Source organism: Rutilus rutilus (assembly GCF_951802725.1).
Source record: "Rutilus rutilus genome assembly, chromosome: 10".
Taxonomy (NCBI): domain Eukaryota; kingdom Metazoa; phylum Chordata; class Actinopteri; order Cypriniformes; family Leuciscidae; genus Rutilus; species Rutilus rutilus.
The window spans coordinates 21,811,611-21,832,822 of NC_140215.1; the positions used below are offsets into that span (position 1 = coordinate 21,811,611).

Here is a 21,212-nt window from a genome sequence, read left to right on the forward strand (position 1 = left end):
GATGTTGGCTTTGTAGTTGCTAGCATACCTGGAAGCAGATAGGTTACTTTTCATACTCTGCATGTCGAATGATGTTCAACCATAGTGCGCATTTATCAGCTCTTCTGTAATGTTGTTTGTAGTTCATTTTACACTGCTGCCACAAATTGAAGTAATGTTTCTACATTAAATGTTGTCACAACAGCAAGCTAATAAGCTGAGCTCCATTTACTTGCTCTTCTGGGGCTGAGTAATTCTGAATGATTGTGATTTAAATAATGTGATAATAATAAAACTACTGATCGTTTTTGCTAAGAGTGTTAATGAATTCCATAATACTATGATAAACATTTCTGAAATCATTACTAACATAGAGACAAAGATTAAATGACTTAATAATATAGTCATGTCAAACTAGTTTTAAGACTAAAGAAATTAGCAATATCGACTAGGCCTACTATATTACTGGTATTTGCTGAGGTATTTTTTGAAGCGACTACAGTTTCTGCCTCAGCTGTCTGAATACACAACCATCTTCTTCATAATTTTGTAGCATATTCTAATTTCCTGTTTTTGTCAATAAAAACAAAAACTGATGAAACAGTTTCGTCAACTGCTTTGTTCAGTAGATGAACGATTACACTGATGAAATGTTATAGGCCTACTGTATATCTTTGGAGTTTCGCTTTTGTTTGTCTCCATAAGAGAGATGTGCTAATATTGTTGTAAGCTATTACTGTTTCTTCTGGTGGATGATACAATTCCCACACAGATCAAATCCCATAGACTTATGTTGCATAAGAAAGAGATGGACTCTTCGGAGACGAATTTTTCATATGTGAACACCACTCATATTTTGTAAAAATGTAGTCATCTTTCGTCATGTTGTTGAGTATTTTCAGTTGATACAAATCATTAGAATTATTAATTCAATTTTGTTAAATTAATCTAGTTAATTCTGTATAGGCTAAAAAGAGTTAACTAACAAGAGTTTACTAGCAAACACAAGGGCAAGAAGCAAGGCTATGATTTTACAAAATGCTTTGTAGAAAGTTCAGCAACAATATCAAAATATCTTTTTTTGTTATTCAGCAAGTACCCAACACACATGCTATAAAACAAGTTTACATCATTACATTTTCTTTACATGAGGTGATAACCTTGAGAATGGTGATTGCAATATACAATGGCAAAACCGAGAGGTGTGAAAGTATCAGATATGGAAATGAGGAAAAGTGCAGCAAAGTGGGACAACATGTAAAATTCTGTACAAAGTGTGACATTTTGAGATAACATAATAATACACCGTATAGAGAAAGAACTATGCCTGGAGCTTGGGTGGCTTCTGTTTTAAGGAAATGTAATGCTTTAATATTCTGATTTACACACTCTCTTTTTCTCCTGTCTCTCACACGCTCCCCAGAGTCAAAGCCAACAATTCACTCCAGCCCTGTCCTCCTTCAGTGCTGTAGTACCTCGGGGAAGGAATGAGTGAGACGCAAAGCGTAGAGAAGCTGAGAGCACTTGCCACTCTCCCTAACAGGATTATCCCTCACTGACGCTGCTGTCTCCACTCACGAGCGGATCACATTCTTAATAAACGTGTTACCTCACACTCTCAGCGGCCGCAGGTGATGTTATGTGGATGTGGCGGTGAGGGAGTTCTCACTGTCACGGTTAGACACGGAAGCTTGAATTTGTTTCACTCTCTCTGAGCACCCGTAGCATTATGGGTAGGGCTACAGTATAGCTGGCTGCATTCCCACATAATCAATAATTCATTGAATAACATACACTCAGCTAAGTTAAGTCAAACGCTCTGTGACTAGCTCAAACTTTAGGGGACGTTTTTGGATTTAAGGAGTCGGCTGTTGTTGTGCTTGCACTCATGGTCGCTCAGCACTAGCTGTGAGCTAAACTCTGTTTTTGTACTTGTCGTTTCCTTGGTCTTTCAGGGAGAATCTGACTCCCAAAGCGAAGCACAAACAGACTGTCTGCCTAAATACAACAATTTCGTCACTGTGTCATCACCACCAGTTTTGGTACACAGAGAGTTCTCTGTTTATGTGTTTGTGTTACCCATGGATACGGTCACCTGCTAAGGTCAGCATTTAGTTGCTGTCTGCGGTACTCTGACAGTTATTCTTCCTGGTATAAAAGCACAGAAAAAGTCAAAACATGTTATATAATAACACTTAAAAGCCATATTCTAAATGCCATCTATATCTCTCTGTGTGTGTGTGTGGCTTTAGCAGTTATTAACTGCAAACTGATGGGTTTTTACTCATCCTTGAGATGAGTAGCACTCGTCCTTTTGATTCCTTTTCATGACGATGAGAAATATTGCTGCTCCAGATGGCATTTCAAATAATTCATTAATTCTTTCTTCGTAGAGCAGGCAGAGATGGTAGCTATACCTGCCTGGTTAGGAGAAACTTCAGACGAAGCGTAAGCTGAGCAGATGCTTAAATTTGTATTGTCAGCATGTGCTTTTGAGGCATTTACACACTCCTGAGAATGTGACTTCAGATACTTCATTGTTTATACATAATAAAGAAAAATGCTGGCTTGGAAAAACACAAATGTTGTTTTGGAGGACACATAGATAACTGCAGTAATGTTCTAATGAACTAGATGAACTGCCTAAAAAGTTTTACAGTCATGACATAACAAATAAAGTCTCTTCATTTATGTATTTTAATTATTTTAATTTTATATTTATTACATTTTTAATAGTAGAGATGAAAGTGGAATCATGTGGTTCAGGTTATTAATTTTGCTTAATAGTAGGCTACACAAGCAATAAAGCTGTACATTTTAACAAAAATAACAAAAATGAAAAGCCCATAGGCCTAGTGGCTTGTACGGAATACTTTCCAATTATAAAAAAAAAATTCTTTAAAGATTTTCCATACAGTGAAATAAATAAATAAATAAATAAAAAGAAGGTTGAGTATTATTATTATTAGGAATAAAAAGTATAGAATTGTAGGCTAATAGAAGAACCACTATGTGAAAAGGTGTCCTGAAGAAAGCTGGATGAAGATTATTTGAAGATAGTCCATTGGGGTGGTGATGAACCTTGAAGTTGTAGTGAAAAATTGTGAAGCAGTCTGGGAGATATTTGAAGGTGATTTCAGTGCACATGAGAAAACTGCCCAACGTTTCTGGTGAAGATGCAGAACAAAGGGTACTTTATTAGCCCAGACTATGTTAAAATGTGAGGTCTAGCCTATAGCTCAATATGAGGTATCTATCATGGATGGATTATAGGCCTGTATTCGTAGCACTTTATATGGAAATCAAGGTGTATGCATATTCACGCAGATCAAATTCATGATTTCCCCCTGTTAGCAGGGAACTATAGTTGGACTACTACAGTATGTGTGAGCAGCACAGTGACATATTAGCTCATGCTCATCACCCTTAATCATATTCAAAACACGAGACGCGTCACTTCCATTCATGTGCACATGACTCCACCTGCTGGAATATCAGAAGAAATTACATTTGCCATTTATTTGTTTGGTCAATAGAGCAACATGCCCGTACAAAATGTACCATAGTAAACAAAGCTTCTGCAAAAATACCAAAGCTACTACAAATTTTGTTACTGATGTGCAAATTTAAATACATTAGTTTGGTCTTTTCAGTAATGCATTTATTGGCTACATTACAGTTTACGTCATCAAAACCGCGACAGCGGCGGCAGTTTGTGTTCATAGTGAAAGTGAAGCCGGTGAGTGAATGAAATAAACCGCTGTCATAAGAAGATGGAAAGAGTTTTGTGTGAAACACATGGTGAGTACCGTACAGGTTTATCAGTGTATAGATAATTGTTGAACAGTTTTACTCTGTAAGCAGTAACTTAGCAGCTAATGTGTTCACAAGCTGTAGCTCCAGACAACGATGCATGCATGCGAATTAAAAAAAAATGTATTTAGAAAAAAAATGCTAATTCTTTGTGTTATTCAGGCAGTATATGTTTGTTGAAGACTGGTGTAAAGGAAGGACCGAATAAAGGCAAAAGTTTCTATGTTTGCACTGCGCGTGATGCAACGCCCTGCAACTTTTCACTGCCCACAGAGTGTGTTCACACCTTTATGCATTATAATAATGTCAGCATCATTTTATTTGCCCTATATCCATGGACACATTCACATGGGAATTATTTATCATGTGTATGGGTCAGTATATGTTGCCCTGCTTTGAGGATATCATGTATGTTCTTCAGGATCCCCCCATCTCACTGCCTTCAGCATGAAGACTCCATGGTTGAACTTCAAACACTAATTTACAGTGAAAAACAGGACAAATACAAGTAAGGGTTATGCTTTATACCTATCTACTATATACCTACTGTGAGACTGAAAATTTGAAGTGTTGGGGAGGACAGATCCAGTAGAAACAAATATGAACAATGAAGAACATGGTTTGGTCAATTGAGAGGATACATCAATGACTAATTAAAATAGTTATTGAAATCATATGCAAACTCAGTTGGTGTTATTTCTACAATTCTGATAATTCTATAAATGTTCCATACAAGGAGTTCTGTTCCCCTACATGAATGTGGTTACTTGGAGATAAAAGAGACTCAATCTCCGTAATTCATAAGCAAGTGTTATAGGTTTGTCTAGTCATAAATCCAAGACAACTCTTCTCTGAACATCTATGACACCAACTGAACACATGGAGACTCGTTCTTTTGTTTTTCAAATCTCCAAAAAATATTTTGTAATATAGCAGTGAAAGGAAGAGAGGGAAGGATTATGAATCCATTCCATTAATACTTTATTTCTTTCATAATCAGGTTGTTTTATCGCTGTATGCTTGGAAAAACTGAGGGACAGAAGTGGTGTGGGTGTGTTCCGTGGAAAGAGGTGAATTTATTTATATTTATATATATATATATATATATATTTGTGAACACAATATACTGTATAAGTAAATCAGTCTTAAGACTTTATGAATATATTTCTTGCCACAATTCAGTTGTTTTACAACCTTCTTGCAGAAAGACCCTGAGAGACGGACTGATTTGTCAGACAAAGATCTTCAATCCTCCAGCCTCACTCCAGTCAGAAACCCTTTCAAAGTCAAGACAAAACAAGACAAATCTTCAGAACACAGGAGGGATCCAGATGCTGAAAAGGATAGAGGAGAGGTTAAAGGTGAGAATAAACATGTGAACGGTGAAGATCATGGCAGTGCTAAAAAGAAAGAAGGCCGTTTCAAGACAACAGAGATGGAAGGAAATAATAAGAATGGCCCGGTTGGTCAAAGTGTCTTGGACAGAGAGGGGAAAGACTCTGGAGGTTCAGAGTCCTGGAGGAACAAGAAGCTTCCCGCTGGGATGAAGATAAAGAAGAGAGTGTCTGATGATGAGAGACCGAGGAGCACAGCTGAGGACGAGACGTGCCCTGAGAGTCCAAACTCTGTGAAGGAAAGTGTTCAAGGACCGGGTGAATCTGAGACCGGTATAAAAGTCCCGCAGGAGCAGAAGCCTACAGAAAAAACAGGCAGCTCTCCACAAAGCCCTTCAAAAAGCTCATCTGGACGTGATAAGAAACCTTTGGTAAAGAATACAACAAAGGATGACTGCTCAAACAAGCAAAGCACTTCTAATTCAAAATCAGCTACAGATAAAACTCAAAGCCTGGAGAGCAAGAGCCAGTCACCTTCTTTCTCCACATTACGGGATGTGCCAGTTTCTGAAAAGCCCTCAGCACTCAATGTTCAGAAGACGGTACCAAACCAGAGTCAGGAGAAGGACCAGAAGGGCATAGCGCGGTTCGGTGAGTGGAGTGATGAGGATGATGATGTTCAGCTGGTGTCGGTACAGCCTCCCACCCAGCAGAGTGCTCCGACTCCAGCACCTGTTCAGAAAACACTCACCTCTTACCCTGGTTTCCAGCCTGCCTCTAAAGTCCAGGGTCAGTCTGAGGACCTCCACATCCATCTCGCAGCCCAGCTCAAGCAGAAGAAGGTTACTCGCTCTTTATTGCTTTTTCTTCTTAAGTACAGTTAGTATTCTGTGATAGTTACAATAATAGTGATATCATTTACATTCGATGTAACTTATGTTGCTTAACTTTTTATCCCTTTATCGGTGTTCCATCTTTTCTCAGGCCACTCTTTCAGTGGTGAATGTATCTGCTCTGCCAGATAAAGGAGAGCGTTTGAAGAGTCAGGTGAAGGAGCTGGAAGAGGCCCTGGAGTCTCTGAGCTTGACCACAGCGTCTTTGTCTGGTAAAACTGATGCTATTCATATGAGACTTGAATATGCCTCTGCTATAATGAGCATGGTTTTTATTTATATTTACATTTATTTTGGTATTTTTTTAGGGGTGGGATGCACTACCGTTCCAAAGTTTGGGGTCAGTAATAAATAAATACAAATAAATTGTAACTTTTATTCAGCAAGAATGCATTAAATAAATCAAAAGTGACAGTAAAGACATTTTTGCCTGGTTTCACAGACCAGGCTTAAGCTAGTCCCAGACTAAAATGCATGTTTGAGCTGTTTCAACTGAAAGAAACTTGCACTGACAAATCTTAAAATGTCAGTGCAATTGTTTTGTCTCAAGATGTACACCAGTTATTTTTTTTAAGACACGTTTATAAAAGTTACTTAAATGCCCTAATTGAACTAAGGCCTAATCCTAGCTAAGCCCTGTCTGTGAAACCAGGCCTAAATGTTACAAAAGATTTCTGTTTCAAATAAGTTCCTTTTGATCTTTCTAATCAACCAAGAAACCTGAAAAAAAAATGTATAACAGTTTCCTCAAAAATATTAAGCTGCAACTGTTTCCAACATTGATAATTATAATAAATTTTTCTTAAACACCAAATCAGCATATTAGAATGATTTCTGAAGGATCATGTGACACTAAAGACTGGAGTAATGATGCTGAAAATTCAGCTTTGCCATCACAGGAATACATTACATAAAATATATTAAAATAGAAAACAGTTATTTTAAATAATAATACTATTTACAATATTACTGCTTTTACTGTATTTTTAATTAAAAAAATCCAGCCTTAGTGACCATGAGTGACTTCTTTCAAAAACATTTAAAAAATCTTACAGACCTCCAACTTTAAACGGAAGTGTAAATGTGAGGGTGAATCAACTGTCCCAATATGATAATAAATGAAAAAGCCTCAATATAGGAATGACATTTTTGAAACCCTGATAAAAAAATTATAATTGAAAAATGTATTTCAATATAAATATAAAAAATATATTTTACCAAAACTGATTTACTGCGTTTTTTTTAATTTTTGAAAAAAATGTTTGCTTTCGCAAAATCATGTGTTATAACTAAGATGCAGGGGGGTACTCGATCTCAAGAGAACTTGATCTTAACCTTTCTATACATACTCACTGACTCCTTCTGTTACATCAGCTATAAGTCCATATTTTACCTGTTGAACATATTTCTGGCCAAAGGCTATTACCTTTTTTTTCTTTATAACAACTAAAGATTAGTTTAGGTTGTAAAATATAATTTGTATGCATTAATAATAATTTAGCTTTATAAACTTAATACCCTCATACTGTGGAAAAATGGTTGAAATATAAATGAATTCATCTAATTATTTAAATGTAGAGTCTCAAGATAAAGACAGAGCAGAGGCAGAACATAAGCCCACACACAGCCTGTCCAATCCATTCAGTCGTCCTGGAGGCACCATCCTCCTGCCCACAGCTCCAGCTCCCATGCTGAAGGAATCATCTGGTGCCTCGCTGGGCCTGAACCTGAGCCAAGGCTACAACCAGATGTATGGAGGTAAAGTGTTTAATCTCATTCTTCTCTAACAAATTGGTGTTTTCTGTGCCCATTTCATTAGTAAGTGTATTGATGTTCTGATTTGGCCGGTTGTCTTTTCAGTGAATCCTCAGAGCCAGGCTTTCTATGGTGGCAGGATGACTGAGAACAGACTGCTGGCTGTCCGCAATGCCACCACTGAGGTCATCGACCATCTGCACGACTCACTGGAGTCCTGCCCTACAGAAGACACAGAGGTACAGGATCCCAAAGGAATCAAGGTAAGTCAGTTCAGACTATAAATCAGTATTATTTTGTTTATCCCATTTATTGACTATTAAACTGTTTAAAAGGTGACTAAACGCACCATAATACCGTAGTCTAATTTACAGAAGTGTTATTATACAGCTCTATTGCTATAAAGAGATATTAAAGACCTTGTCAAATAAAATTTGTTTCGTGAGTTTTTGGTGTTTTTTTTAAGCTAGGAGTCATTTATTCTGTACTCTTAAACATTGGCACAATTATTTTCATATTTTTTTTTCCAACTGTAGCAGATATGCACTTACAGATATGCACTTAGGCAGATATAAAACGTACATTGTTTCTCTTTGGAGGAAACCAAATCAAAGTATTGATGATCTTGTACGTGAATTACCTTAGTAACTATGAGTATATATTTTAAATAAAAGATAGTGAGTGTTTGAAACTTGTTTTTAGAGAGATGAGCATAATTAGCTGGTTTCTAATTTTTTTGTGCAATAGTTGGAATGGTTAAATAATGCTGTTATAGCAAGATGGTATATGAAAGTTTACTTCACATCATTTATACCATCTTACTAACTAAATCAGCATTATTTAACCATGACTTTGTCATGATGACGTTCACAAGGTGGAGCTGTTGCCTCATCAGAGGAAAGCTTTGGCCTGGCTGCTGTGGAGAGAGACACAGAAACCCTGCGGAGGAATTTTGGGTAATACTTATAAGAATTATAAGAATGGTTGATGTTTCAATTTAACATGTATTTTAGTGTATTTTTATTTTATTTTATTTATTTTCATTACTGGAAAATAAGCCCTGAGAAGATGATCAGGATCCCAATGTGATGGGGAAGGATTTCGCATCATACTGTCAGAGTTTTGCAACATTACATTATTCATTAATTTAATTTCATTTATTTATAAAGCATTTTACTACTGCACATGTAGACCCAAATTCTACAAACACGTACTAACACAAAAAATACAATAAAATATTAAACATGAAACAAGATGAACCATCTATGGTATCAGTTAAAGGGATGGTTCACCCAAAAAAATATATATTCTCTCATTATTTACTCACCCTCATGCTATCCCCAATGTATATGACTTACTTTCTTCAGATAAAAAAAATAATAATAATAAATTAGGAAAATAATAAATTTCTGTGAATCCATGTAATGCCACTGAATGGCTTCTGCTCATATGATGCTTAAAAAAACCACACACATCGATCATGACAGTAATCCAGATGACCTCAGTGGATGAATCTGTGTCTTTTGAAGCAAACCGATAGGTGTGTGTAAGAAAAGTATTGTGTACTGTCATACGAGTGATCACGAGAGGGACTGAAGAAAGAAAGACATATACATCAGGGATGGCATGAGGAGTAAATTAAGAGAGAATTTTCATTTTGTGAACTATCTCTTTAAACACAATCACACACACACACACACACACACACACACACACACACACACACACACACACACACTAGTCCAACTAGTTGTTTACACAAACTTTAAATCTATTGACAGATTCAAGCCTCAGACCCACAATGGATATGTATTGTATATTTGTATATAAAGTGATGACGTTTTTATATATATATATATATATATATATATATATATCAAAATCAAGCCCAGAGGCAACATATACATATTATATGTCAAAAACATGATTATGTGAAAATAAAAATACAGCTTATATGAGAAATGCAACTACCAAAGCTATGTAGCAAAATGGTTGCCCTTTTGGGTTGCCACTAAGTTTTAGTGGTATTTGATCATGGAGTGAAGCGATTGACCAATAACAAACCAGTATTCTGGAGAGCTGAGCAATAATCTATCATAATGCAGGAAAACTCTTGAAGCCTAATATTAAACTACAGCCAGTTCTGTTTACAGTCTGCATAAAGGCAATTTTTCACCATGAAATCAAGTCATTTCATTTCCATGGTTCTCAGAGGTAGGAGTAAATATTTACTTAGCTTTATTAAATATTTTATTACTTTTCCAATTTGCTTCAGTAGTATAATATATAATATATCCATGACAATATTTCCATAACTTTCTCAAATTTGCAAAAAAAATAAAAATAGAAATATGAATTATATCAGTCAGAAAAGAGAGAGAATTTACTGTCACTCAGGAAATGTCAACACAGTTTGTGAAAAGGTTTCATTGAAATTGTTAATGTTGTTATTATTTTTTATTTGTTTTTAAGCTGATGACATGGGCCTGGGAAAGACCCTCACAATGATCTCCCTCATTCTGTCTCAGAAGAAGAAGGATGAAAAACTGGAGGAATGGATTTCTAAAAATGGTATCCATCAATGATTAATAGCTCAAACCCTTAGATGTACAATTTGTCTGTGTGTGATTTTGTGTGTGTTTGTTTTATTTGATTAGGGCTTTCTGCCATGCCTGCTATTCTCAAAGCTGTTGTATACTCTAACAGATGCAGAATTGTATGTATCATAATTACAGATTCCACCATAGTGCCTTCTCAGGGGACGTTGATCATCTGTCCTGCTTCTCTGGTGCATCACTGGAAGAACGAGATTGACAAGCGTGTAAAGAGTAGTCGCCTCAGTGTGTATTTGTACCATGGCCCCAACCGACAGAGGAGTTCAAGCATGTAGGCCACGCACTTACATACACACCAGCAGCAGAAGGATCATATACACATATATCTGTGAAGCATTTAGCGAATCATACATATTGCATGATAAAACTCGCAAGCATACATTCAAGTAGTGCCAAAATTGACTTGGACACTTCAGTTGCACAAACATGTAAAATTGCTATTACATGAAATACAAAATATCAAACCATGTGACAATTATTTACTCAATAGATCCACAAAATGCACAGTTGTTGAAGTCTGCTCCCCTCAGGTTTTTACTACATTTATTTAAAAATGAAATCCCACTGGGTTATTGTTGTTGTTTTTTTGTTTTTTTTTCTCTAACAACATTTATACATTTTTAAGTGTCCAAATAGTTTTTTGGTCACTGTGCAATCAGCCTCAATCAGCTGTCTTAAGTTCTATTTCCTGTTGTAATTTTTTGTCTCACTTTTTGCTTTTGCTCTTTCTTTATCTTAATCTCTCTTCCTGTCTTGCTGTTCTGTGTCTCCACCAGCCTTGCTGAGCATGATGTGGTGATCACTACGTACAGTCTGGTCTCTAAGGAGATCCCTGTGCAGAAGGAGGATGCAGATAAACCCTCTCGGGACTCTGATCATGTGGTATGAATACCACAACATTTGAATGATTCATTAGATTGGCTGAGATGTTTGAGGGTTAGTTTTGTTGTCCCAGTACCAAAAGTTGCTTTAAGTAGCTATTTCTTCTGGTTGTAGGCCTCAGACCTGCCGCCTCTTTTACGTGTTGCCTGGGCACGTGTGATTCTCGATGAGGCTCACAACATTAAGAACCCTAAGGTCCAGACGTCCATGGCGGTGTGTAAGCTGCGGGCTCGATCCCGCTGGGCTGTCACTGGAACCCCTATTCAGAACAACCTGCTGGATATGTATTCACTGCTCAAGTACGATCGGTTTTGGCTCTTTCTTGCTACATTTCGAGACATATCCCAGGACTTTGTTCAGACAAGCAGCAAAAATGTTTAGGCATAAGGTGGCAAAAAGAAAAAAAAAGAATGATTGAATAAATGAGGCATTTGAATGATAGACATTGACTATGAAGTAAATAGAGAATTAGTGAACGATTTTGGGCAGAGCATGACTTATACCTTAGTCATAATCTCTGTCTGTCAGAACCAGACTGTGAGCCATCCAGCTCTTTAACCTTATCCGAACACAACAAGAGTGAATTAAAAACACAATTATCTCCTGGTTTCAAATGGAGATAAATTGTGTATATGTTGTATATTTGTATATAGAGGGATAGTTATACCCAGAGGCTGCATATACATATTATACTTTTTAAATAAATCAGTGGAAATGGTCACTAAATATTATTATTATTATTTTTTTTTTTTATTATGTGAAAATAAAAAATACAGCTGATATGAGAAAAACACAACTACCAAAGCTATGTAGCAAAATGGTTGCCTTTTTGGGTTGCCTGGGGTAAGTTTTAGTGGTATTTGATTGTGAAGCGATTGTGAAGCGATTGACCAATAACAAACCAGTATTCTGGAGAGCTGAGCAATAATCTATCATAATGCAGGAAAACTCTTGAAATATATTATATACTACAGCTAGTTCAGTTTACAGTCTGCTTAAAAACAAATTTTCACCATGAAATTAAGTCTATGGACCCTTCTCACATTTCCATGGTTCTCAGAGGTAGGAGTAAATATGATTTTTCTTTTCCCATTTGCTCCAGTAGCACAATAAAATATCCATGACAATGTTATCATAACTTTCTCAAAGTGGCAAAAAAATAAAATAATAAATAATAAATAAAAAAATAGAAATATATATATATATATATATATATAGAAATATATTTTAACACCAATGTAATGTATAACACAGATGATAGTGTAACAAATGTGTACATCAATTAAAAAAAAAAAAATATATATATATATATATATATATATATATATATATAAAAACATTGCTAGATTTATGATGTTAATAACTGTGGAAATGTAATTACAGTCTGTGAAAAGGTTTCATTGAACTTGTTAATATTATTTTTATTTATTTATTTTGTTAAGTTGATGACATGGGCCTGGGAAAGACCCTCACAATGAAATGTATAGCTTGTCTCCCAAACACATTCCAAAAAATTGATTTGATCAGATGTCAAACAACATATGGGGTACATTTCAAAAGCCTTTTTTCTGCTCAGACTACAAAAAAAAAAAAAAAAAATGGATATGAATCAGATATGCCAATATGCTATTTTTTTCGCCTTATGCCTACACATTTTTGCTGCCTGTCAGAACATGCTGGACAATGAGACACAATATGTGACCGTGGATCACAAAACCAGTCATAAGTTGCATGGGTATATTTGTGGCAATAGCCAACAATATATTGTATGGGTCTAAAGTATTGATTTTTCTTTTATGCCAAAAATCATTAGGATATTAAGTAAAGATCATGTTCCATGAAGATATTTTGTAAATTTCCTACCGTAAATATATAAAACATATATATTTGTGAGTGGATGCAGCACAATTGCGAATTTTTTATTTTTTTTTCAGATTTTCAAATAGTGGTATCTCGGCCAAATATTGTCCTATCCTACCAAACCATACATCAATGGGCATCTTATTTATTCAACTTTCAGATGATGTATAAATCTCAATTTCAGAAAAGTGACTCATGTGACCCAGTCTTGTGTTTTGTGGTCCAGGGTCACATAAATGCATGAACATTTTAAACATTCAATTAAACCTGACATCAACATGCGTTTTGTATCATTCCAATCCATCTCTTGTATGATCAGAGAGAAATCCGATCTCACTTACCTTCACAAAATGAAAGTCATCACTTGCATATTAAATAAGTTAATTGTTAACTGAAACATTGAATTTCTCATGTTCTATTTCTTTATAAACCCCTCAATAAAGGATGGGATTGGTAGTGAAGAAAAGAGGAGAACGTTTGTAAAATTGAGAGAAACAAGATCCCAAGTGTTATCCAGTGAAATAATTTCGTAAATAATCTGATATTGTTGATTCAGTCAAGTGAGTGAAGAACAAGAGCTGAGTATCTGTTGGCCAAGATTCTGCAGCACAGTGATTGAACGATTCAGTCCGTCGTAGAGATGTATTATGTGGCAGACTACTTTAACTGCTGTTGTTTTTGCACATGCTGTGCAGGTTTCTGAGATGCTCTCCTTTTGATGAGTTTAAGCTGTGGAAGTCTCAGGTGGATAATGGCTCAAAGAGAGGAGGAGAGAGACTGAACATCCTCACCAGAGCACTGCTGCTTCGCAGGACCAAAGACCAGCTGGACTCTTCTGGAAAACCACTGGTACACACACACACAATGTGTAGTTTTCATAGTCTTAAAATTAATGTAAACCTCAGGCTTTGAAAAGCTTTATTAGGGACATTTTAATTTGTGGTTTCCTTACCTGAAAATTAATCAAATCGTAAAATGTCTTGGACATTTCTATAGTGAGCATATTTAACCCTTTCATGCATAGTGGTCACTACAGTGGACAGCTATTAAAAAAGCATTTTCTTGAATTTGCACGGGTTTTTATGGCAAAGTTGCACATCAGCCTCTTCATTGGACCCTGGTGCATCATCCTATAAATTGCAACCAAGTGGCAAGCCGTTGTGTTTCGATTTTTTTTTCCCCTCCAAACCAAGATGGCCAAGGGTCAGTCAGACATGCCAAGTTGCTACGGAATATCCACCCATTCCTTCTATCCTAGGAGACTCTTGTAGGTAAAAAAAATATTGCAGCATCAAGCAATATCTAATGAGTCCTATCACAGTAAAATTTTCCAAGTTTTGATTTTAGATTGAGAGAAAACTCTGATTAATCACATGTCCACTGTAGTGGACGTCATGCATGCAATGGCTATATTTCAGCTACAATTCATAATTATAATGTGAATATTGTTTTTGAAATTTAAAACTTAAAAACTTAATCTGCATTGACTTTTTCTACTGTAAATAAATGTACTTGTATTATTAGAATGTAATTTCCATTGACATCGAAAAAAGTCATGTGATTACATAATGTATGACACTTGTAATGCATTACTTTACTTGTTAGATCAAAAAGTAATCTGATTTTATAATGTACGTTATTGTAATGCGGTTTTTTTACTCATAACATCAAAAAGTAATCTGATTACGTAATGCATGTTACTTGTAATGCGTTTCTTTACTCGTTACATCAAAAAGTAATCTGATTAGGTAATGCACATTACTTGTAGTTAATTACTTGTTAGATCAAAAAGTAATCTGATTAGGTAATGCATGTTACTTGTAACACATTACTTGTAACATCAAAAAAGTAATCTGAATGCGTTATGTATGTTACTTGTAATCCATTACCCCCAACACTGATCATTTCAGATGAGATTGAAAAAAACCTTTTCTCAGAGGAGGGCTATGATAGAAATGTGCATGTCCATCTTGAACATAATCAGAATTATCAGCTAATAAGGGTAAATCTCCATACTCTGGTGCACTGGAGGGAGCATCTGAGTGGTTTCCACAGTTGTACCTTGACAGACTGTAGAAAATTCTGATGGAATCACGTCCTCATGTTCTGATATCAAAGATACGCGAAGTGCAACTTGTATGAAGCCTTTGCAATATTTTGCATTTATATTTTTTGTATATATTTTATAGTTTTCACATGATTTGATATAATTGTATTGATTAGTTTGTTAAATTCACATACTTTATGTGTTTGATTATTGTCTTATATTTAATATATTATATCTTAAGTTTAAACCAACCGCATGCTGTCCACTCAAGTGGACATCTGAAGATCTCTTTGAAAAATTTGTAAAAAAAATAAAATAAAAATCAATTCTTGTTTTTCATGCCCTAAGAGCAAAAAAAATCCTGACTGAGGTTATCATAATTCATGCATGAAAGGGTTAAAAAATAATAAAATAATTATGCTATATTTAATCAACTAGAAATTGTTCTTTGTGAGTGTAATCTTAAGTGATCCGTTATCACAAATGACAAAAAAAAAAGATTATGCAGATTTATTGGTTACCTGAAGGAATCTTGTAACGTTTGTGCCTCTGTTTTAGGTTTCTCTGCCTGATCGGACCTGCGAGGTTCACAGATTGAAGCTGTCTGAAGATGAGCAGGCTGTATATGATGTTGTGTTTGCACAATCCAGGTATACCATGTCACTGAACCCCAGTTTTTATGCATATTCAGTACATTTCTTGACGTTTTGCGTGGATGGTGTCTCATATGGACATTGGCTTGTCTTCTTCCTCCCCAGATCCACACTTCAAAACTATCTTAAAAGACATGAAGGAGGAAACACTAAAAAGGCAGACAATAGTAATCCTTTTGAGAAAGGCAAGCAGTCTCTATCATAACATGCTCTTAGCTAAGGACTGAGTATTAGCAAGTGTTTATTCTGACGTTTTCAGTCTTAAGCTTCAGTTACATATTACAAAATTGGGAGTTTAAATACGATGAGGTTTAACCATTGACTCGCTAAATTGTTAATGGCTTGTTCACCTGGGTGGTTGTACACATGTGAGTGGTCATGGAGAGGTGTGAATACACACAGTTAATACAATGGGGAAAAAACAAAGGCGTTTTGTCTAATTTATCTTCTCTTTTCATATTTGTAACGTGATGGACGATAGAAACTGTTTTATGTAGATTTATTGGCATTATTATAGTTTCCCTGTAATGATTGTGCTCGTGTCTCAGTTGCACGGGAGTTTGGGATGTCTCAGCAGGACTCGCTGTCTTCCTCCCAGCAGCCTCAGGCCTCCAGCACCATCCACATCCTGTCACTGTTGCTGCGTCTCAGGCAGTGCTGCTGCCACCTGTCTCTGCTCAAGAAGGTGATGTTCCCTCACTGTCTCACACACACTTAATTCTTTTGTTCACATACTGATGTGTGTTTTTCCAGACTCTAGATCAGACAGAGCTGCAGGGGGATGGTGTTGCTCTGTCTCTAGAAGAGCAGCTGTGTGCTCTGTCTCTCTCTGAGCCCTCAGACTCTGACCCTAAAGACACCGTCTCTCTCAATGGCACTCGATTCTCCTCTAAGCTCTTCCAGGACACTCGTGAAAGCACTAAGGTGAACATCCATTGCCGTACCCTGCTGTGTCTAATGTATCTGCAGTATATGAGCTTCTATTATATTTTATTATGAAAATATTTATATATATTTTTTCATTTATTTCAGATTTCAGCCATTCTGACAGAATTAAAAGAAATTAGAAAGAAAGATCAAAAAAGGTATGTCAACTGCACTTTCAGTTTAGATGGCAGTGCTGTAGGTACCTGGCTAAATATTTCTTACCATCCATTATAAATATATTTGACAATTTAATTTATTGTTTTTTCTTTGCATATTTGTGTCAAATTCACACAAGTCTTCATGTCTTGATAAAACTGCATAAAAAATTAAGAAACTGTGTATTATAATTTATAACTTATACTTTTTTTCTCATTTTGGTGGCTTCAAAATTATCATGTTTTTTTTGGGGGGGGGGGGGGGGGGTTATGTAAATTCCATTGTTTTAGTAATGGAAAATGATGTAGTAAATATACATTTGGACACGTAAAAATGTATGAATGGGTGAATAGTTTGTTCTGCTGTGTATGCAAGCCAGCATAGCAACAGTCCTTTTTACACTAAACATAAAATTGGCATTAATTCATTTCAATGATGGGTATCTGACATACAAATTGAAATCTGCCAAAAATTATTTATAAAATAGTGAACTAGTGGAAAGGTCTTGGTAATTTGTCAAAGAATGAACTGAATATTTCACAATCTAGAGCAGGGATAGGCAACTCCGGTCCTGGAGGGCCACTGTCCTGCAGAGTTTAGCTCCAACCCTAATTAAACACACCTGAACAAGGCAATCAGTGTTTTCAGGATTACTAGATAGATACAGGCAGGTGAGTTTTTATCAGGGCCGAAGCTAAACTCTGCAGGACAGTGGCCCTCCAGGACCGGAGTTGCCTATCCCTGATCTAGAGGGTCAGATAATTTGACTTTTGGACTTTTACTTGCATTTGGTACTTGATGAGTGTTCATTTTGGATTGGCAGTGTGATTGTGTCTCAGTGGACCAGCATGCTGCACATTGTTGCTGTTCACTTGAAGAAAATGGGTCTGACGTTTGCGGTAATCGATGGCACCGTCAATCCCAAACGCAGGATGGACCTAGTGGAGGAGTTCAACACTAACCCTAAAGGACCACAGGCATGTGATCACATTGAGAGGCATTAATAAGAGTGTTTAATATTGAGAAATATTTATTTGATGACTGCTGGTGTACTCAGTTGCTGTGTCCATTGAAATGACGAAGCCTTCTGCTCATTGCAGGTGATGCTGGTGTCTCTGTGTGCTGGAGGTGTGGGGATCAATCTGATTGGAGGGAATCATCTGTTCCTCATCGACATGCATTGGTGAGCCACTTCATAAGTCCTCAAATTTTTAAGGATGCTTAATGTCAATTTTTACATAAAAAAATAGATCATGTGAATACCTCCAACTGCTTGTTTGAATTCTTGAATATTGGGAGGTCAGTCAGTTACAAGGTGCTAAGCTATTACCAAATAAAATCAACATTAAAACACAAACACAACTGCTTCGGTTCATACTGCAAGTTGGTATGCTCTGAAGAGACTAGATAGACATTTAAATAAACTGGGCTTTCATTCACAGGAACCCAGCACTAGAGGACCAGGCCTGTGATCGGATCTATAGGGTGGGACAATGCCGGGATGTTACAATTCACAGGTGAGGGGTTGATGTTGCTTTTGTTCAGTAATAAACATTTGAAATTACACAGTAATATTGCAATTAGTAGTTTTCTATCGTGCAAGTAGCTGATGGAAATCTGCACAACAGTGACATGTAGCCTGACTTTTGGATTTACAGTTCATCTTTCAGCAACATGTAACACCATCAACTACAGGTCAGGGGCAGAAAATGGTTTATAAGGCATAGCCTAGCATTTAAAATAAATAAATGGACCAATGTGTTGCTTTTGTTTGGCTGTACAGAATTTGTTTTTAAACTGAATTAATTTCCATCCAAAAGTCTTGAGCCTGATTAAATCACTGAGTTAACTGAAGTTATGCACCTTAAGATTGAATCAAACTCTTTCAAATATTTGACTTCACTAATCTTGTAAAATGATACTTGCTTTGAGGGCACTCATCGTATCTACCAATCAGACTGCTGCATCCTGACAGACAGATATTACATAGAAGCCAGATAATCAGATCAGAACTGCCAGTTTTCTGACTATCGGTCAGTGAATAGTTTGTGGGTCATCCGTGAGTGTGCTCCCTGAGGCTTAACTAAAAATATATATATTATGTCGTTTACAGTCATTTTACAATTCTAAAAACGTACTTTACACCGTATATTATCTGTTAGTGGATAGTGCCATGTGCTTCCATCTACCCACAGGTTTGTGTGTGACGGTACAGTGGAAGACAAGATCTCTTCACTACAGGAGAAGAAGAAGGAGCTGGCTCAGAAAGTCTTGTCTGGAACTGGATCCTCATTCACTAAACTGTCTCTGGCAGATCTCAGGGTCATCTTTGGTGTATGATGTGCGTTTTATTTCAGAAAGTAAATATTAATCTATCATTTTATCTACTTTATGTACTATCTGTTTTTGTCATGAAAGCAAAGACTTTATATTCAAATGCTGCATGTTTAAATTTAATAAATTTAAGGAATGTCACAAGGTAATTGTTTGTCTTTTTTAATTGTTCCTCAGCTGTAATATAAAAGGTCTAAAGCATATGAAATACGAGATTTGATTTAAGAAATAGTGACTCCCCATAAAAAGTTAACGGCACCTATTGGTGTTCAATTATTTGTTTCTATTATATATTATTTTATGTCTATAAATTATATTATATGTGTGTAAATTTAATCTATATTTTAGGTGTATAATTCTATATACAGTGAGGAAAATAAGTATTTGAACACCCTGCTATTTTGCAAGTTCTCCCACTTAGAAATCATGGAGGGGTCTGAAATTGTCATCGTAGGTGCATGTCCACTGTGAGAGACATAATCTATAAAAAAAAATCCAGAAATCACAATGTATGATTTTTTTTTAACTATTTATTTGTATGATACAGCTGCAAATAAGTATTTGAACACCTGAGAAAATCAATGTTAATATTTGGTACAGTAGCCTTTGTTTGCAATTACAGAGGTCAAACGTTTCCTGTAGTTTTTCACCAGGTTTGCACACACACTGCAGGAGGGATTTTGGCCCACTCCTCCACACAGATCTTCTCTAGATCAGTCAGGTTTCTGGGCTGTCGCTGAGAAACACAGAGTTTGAGCTCCCTCCAGAGATTCTCTATTGGGTTTGGGTCTGGAGACTGGCTAGGCCACGCCAGAACCTTGATATGCTTCTTACAGAGCCACTCCTTGGTTATCCTGGCTGTGTGCTTCGGGTCATTGTCATGTTGGAAGACCCAGCCTCGACCCATCTTCAATGCTCTAACTGAGGGAAGGAGGTTGTTCCCCAAAATCTCGCAATACATGGCCCCGGTCATCCTCTCCTTAATACAGTGCAGTCGCCCTGTCCCATGTGCAGAAAAACACCCCCAAAGCATGATGCTACCACCCCCATGCTTCACAGTAGGGATGGTGTTCTTGGGATGGTACTCATCATTCTTCTTCCTCCAAACACGTTTAGTGGAATTATGACCAAAAAGTTTTATTTTGGTCTCATCTGACCACATGACTTTCTCCCATGACTCCTCTGAATCATCCAAATGGTCATTGGCAAACTTAAGGCGGGCCTTGACGTGCTGGTTTAAGCAGGGGAACCTTCCGTGCCATGCATGATTTCAAACCATGACGTCTTAGTGTATTACCAACAGTAACCTTGGAAACGGTGGTCCCAGCTCTTTTCAGGTCATTGACCAGCTCCTCCCGTGTAGTTCTGGGCTGATTTCTCACCTTTCTTAGGATCATTGAGACCCCACGAGGTGAGATCTTGCATGGAGCCCCAGTCCGAGGGAGATTGACAGTCATGTTTAGCTTCTTCCATTTTCTAATGATTGCTCCAACAGTGGACCTTTTTTCACCAAGCTGCTTGGCAATTTCCCCGTAGCCCAAACAAGGTTGAACTATAAGTAACTGAAAGGATGAACTGTAAAAGCTGCAATTTAATACAATACATTTTCATTTCTCTTAGCTAAAACAATAAGGAAATATGGTAAAATATGCATATAATATTTTAAGAATTATTTTATGTTTTAAGAAAGTGCTTATACATATATGTAAATGTTACGTGGGCTCAGGGTGGGTTGCACCAATTAGGATTAGCCTAAATTCTAGAAAGTTTAGATCTGGGTTTTATTTTAAATCGAGTTATGTTGCACCACTTAATTTTAAACACAGATTAACAAATCAGGGATTGGAATTCTAGTTTGTGATTAAAACCTCCATTTACGATTAATTTTCTCCGCCATGATTGATCCGCCATTGTAATTAAACAGCAACAATGTTAATATTCCATTTCCTTCTTTATTGACCAGC

General features: G+C 36.5%; 1 protein-coding gene across 1 annotated transcript; it reads left to right on the forward strand.

The window, feature by feature from the left end:
- The first annotated feature begins 3,657 nt into the window (after positions 1 to 3,657).
- ttf2 (transcription termination factor, RNA polymerase II) lies at positions 3,658 to 19,392 on the forward strand. The gene is made up of 23 exons (XM_084422035.1): positions 3,658 to 3,780; positions 3,955 to 4,066; positions 4,214 to 4,300; positions 4,793 to 4,862; positions 4,997 to 5,968; positions 6,111 to 6,231; positions 7,598 to 7,777; positions 7,880 to 8,037; positions 8,649 to 8,730; positions 10,247 to 10,345; positions 10,510 to 10,660; positions 11,166 to 11,271; positions 11,386 to 11,570; positions 13,827 to 13,980; positions 15,737 to 15,828; positions 15,937 to 16,016; positions 16,380 to 16,516; positions 16,585 to 16,755; positions 16,864 to 16,916; positions 17,738 to 17,891; positions 18,015 to 18,097; positions 18,357 to 18,431; positions 19,110 to 19,392. Exons 1-23 carry the CDS (start codon positions 3,753 to 3,755, stop codon positions 19,252 to 19,254), a joined length of 3,495 nt encoding a protein of 1,164 aa, XP_084278161.1. The 5' UTR covers positions 3,658 to 3,752; the 3' UTR covers positions 19,255 to 19,392.
- The last annotated feature ends 1,820 nt before the right edge of the window (positions 19,393 to 21,212 follow it).

Coding starts and splice junctions, on each gene's coding strand:
- ttf2 (XM_084422035.1), top strand. CDS start 3,753: ATGGAAAGAGTTTTGTGTGAAACACATG. Junction 5,969..6,110: donor CCCAGCTCAAGCAGAAGAAG/GTTACTCGCTCT, acceptor ATCTTTTCTCAG/GCCACTCTTTCAGTGGTGAA. Junction 16,917..17,737: donor AGAAAGAAAGATCAAAAAAG/GTATGTCAACTG, acceptor TTGGATTGGCAG/TGTGATTGTGTCTCAGTGGA.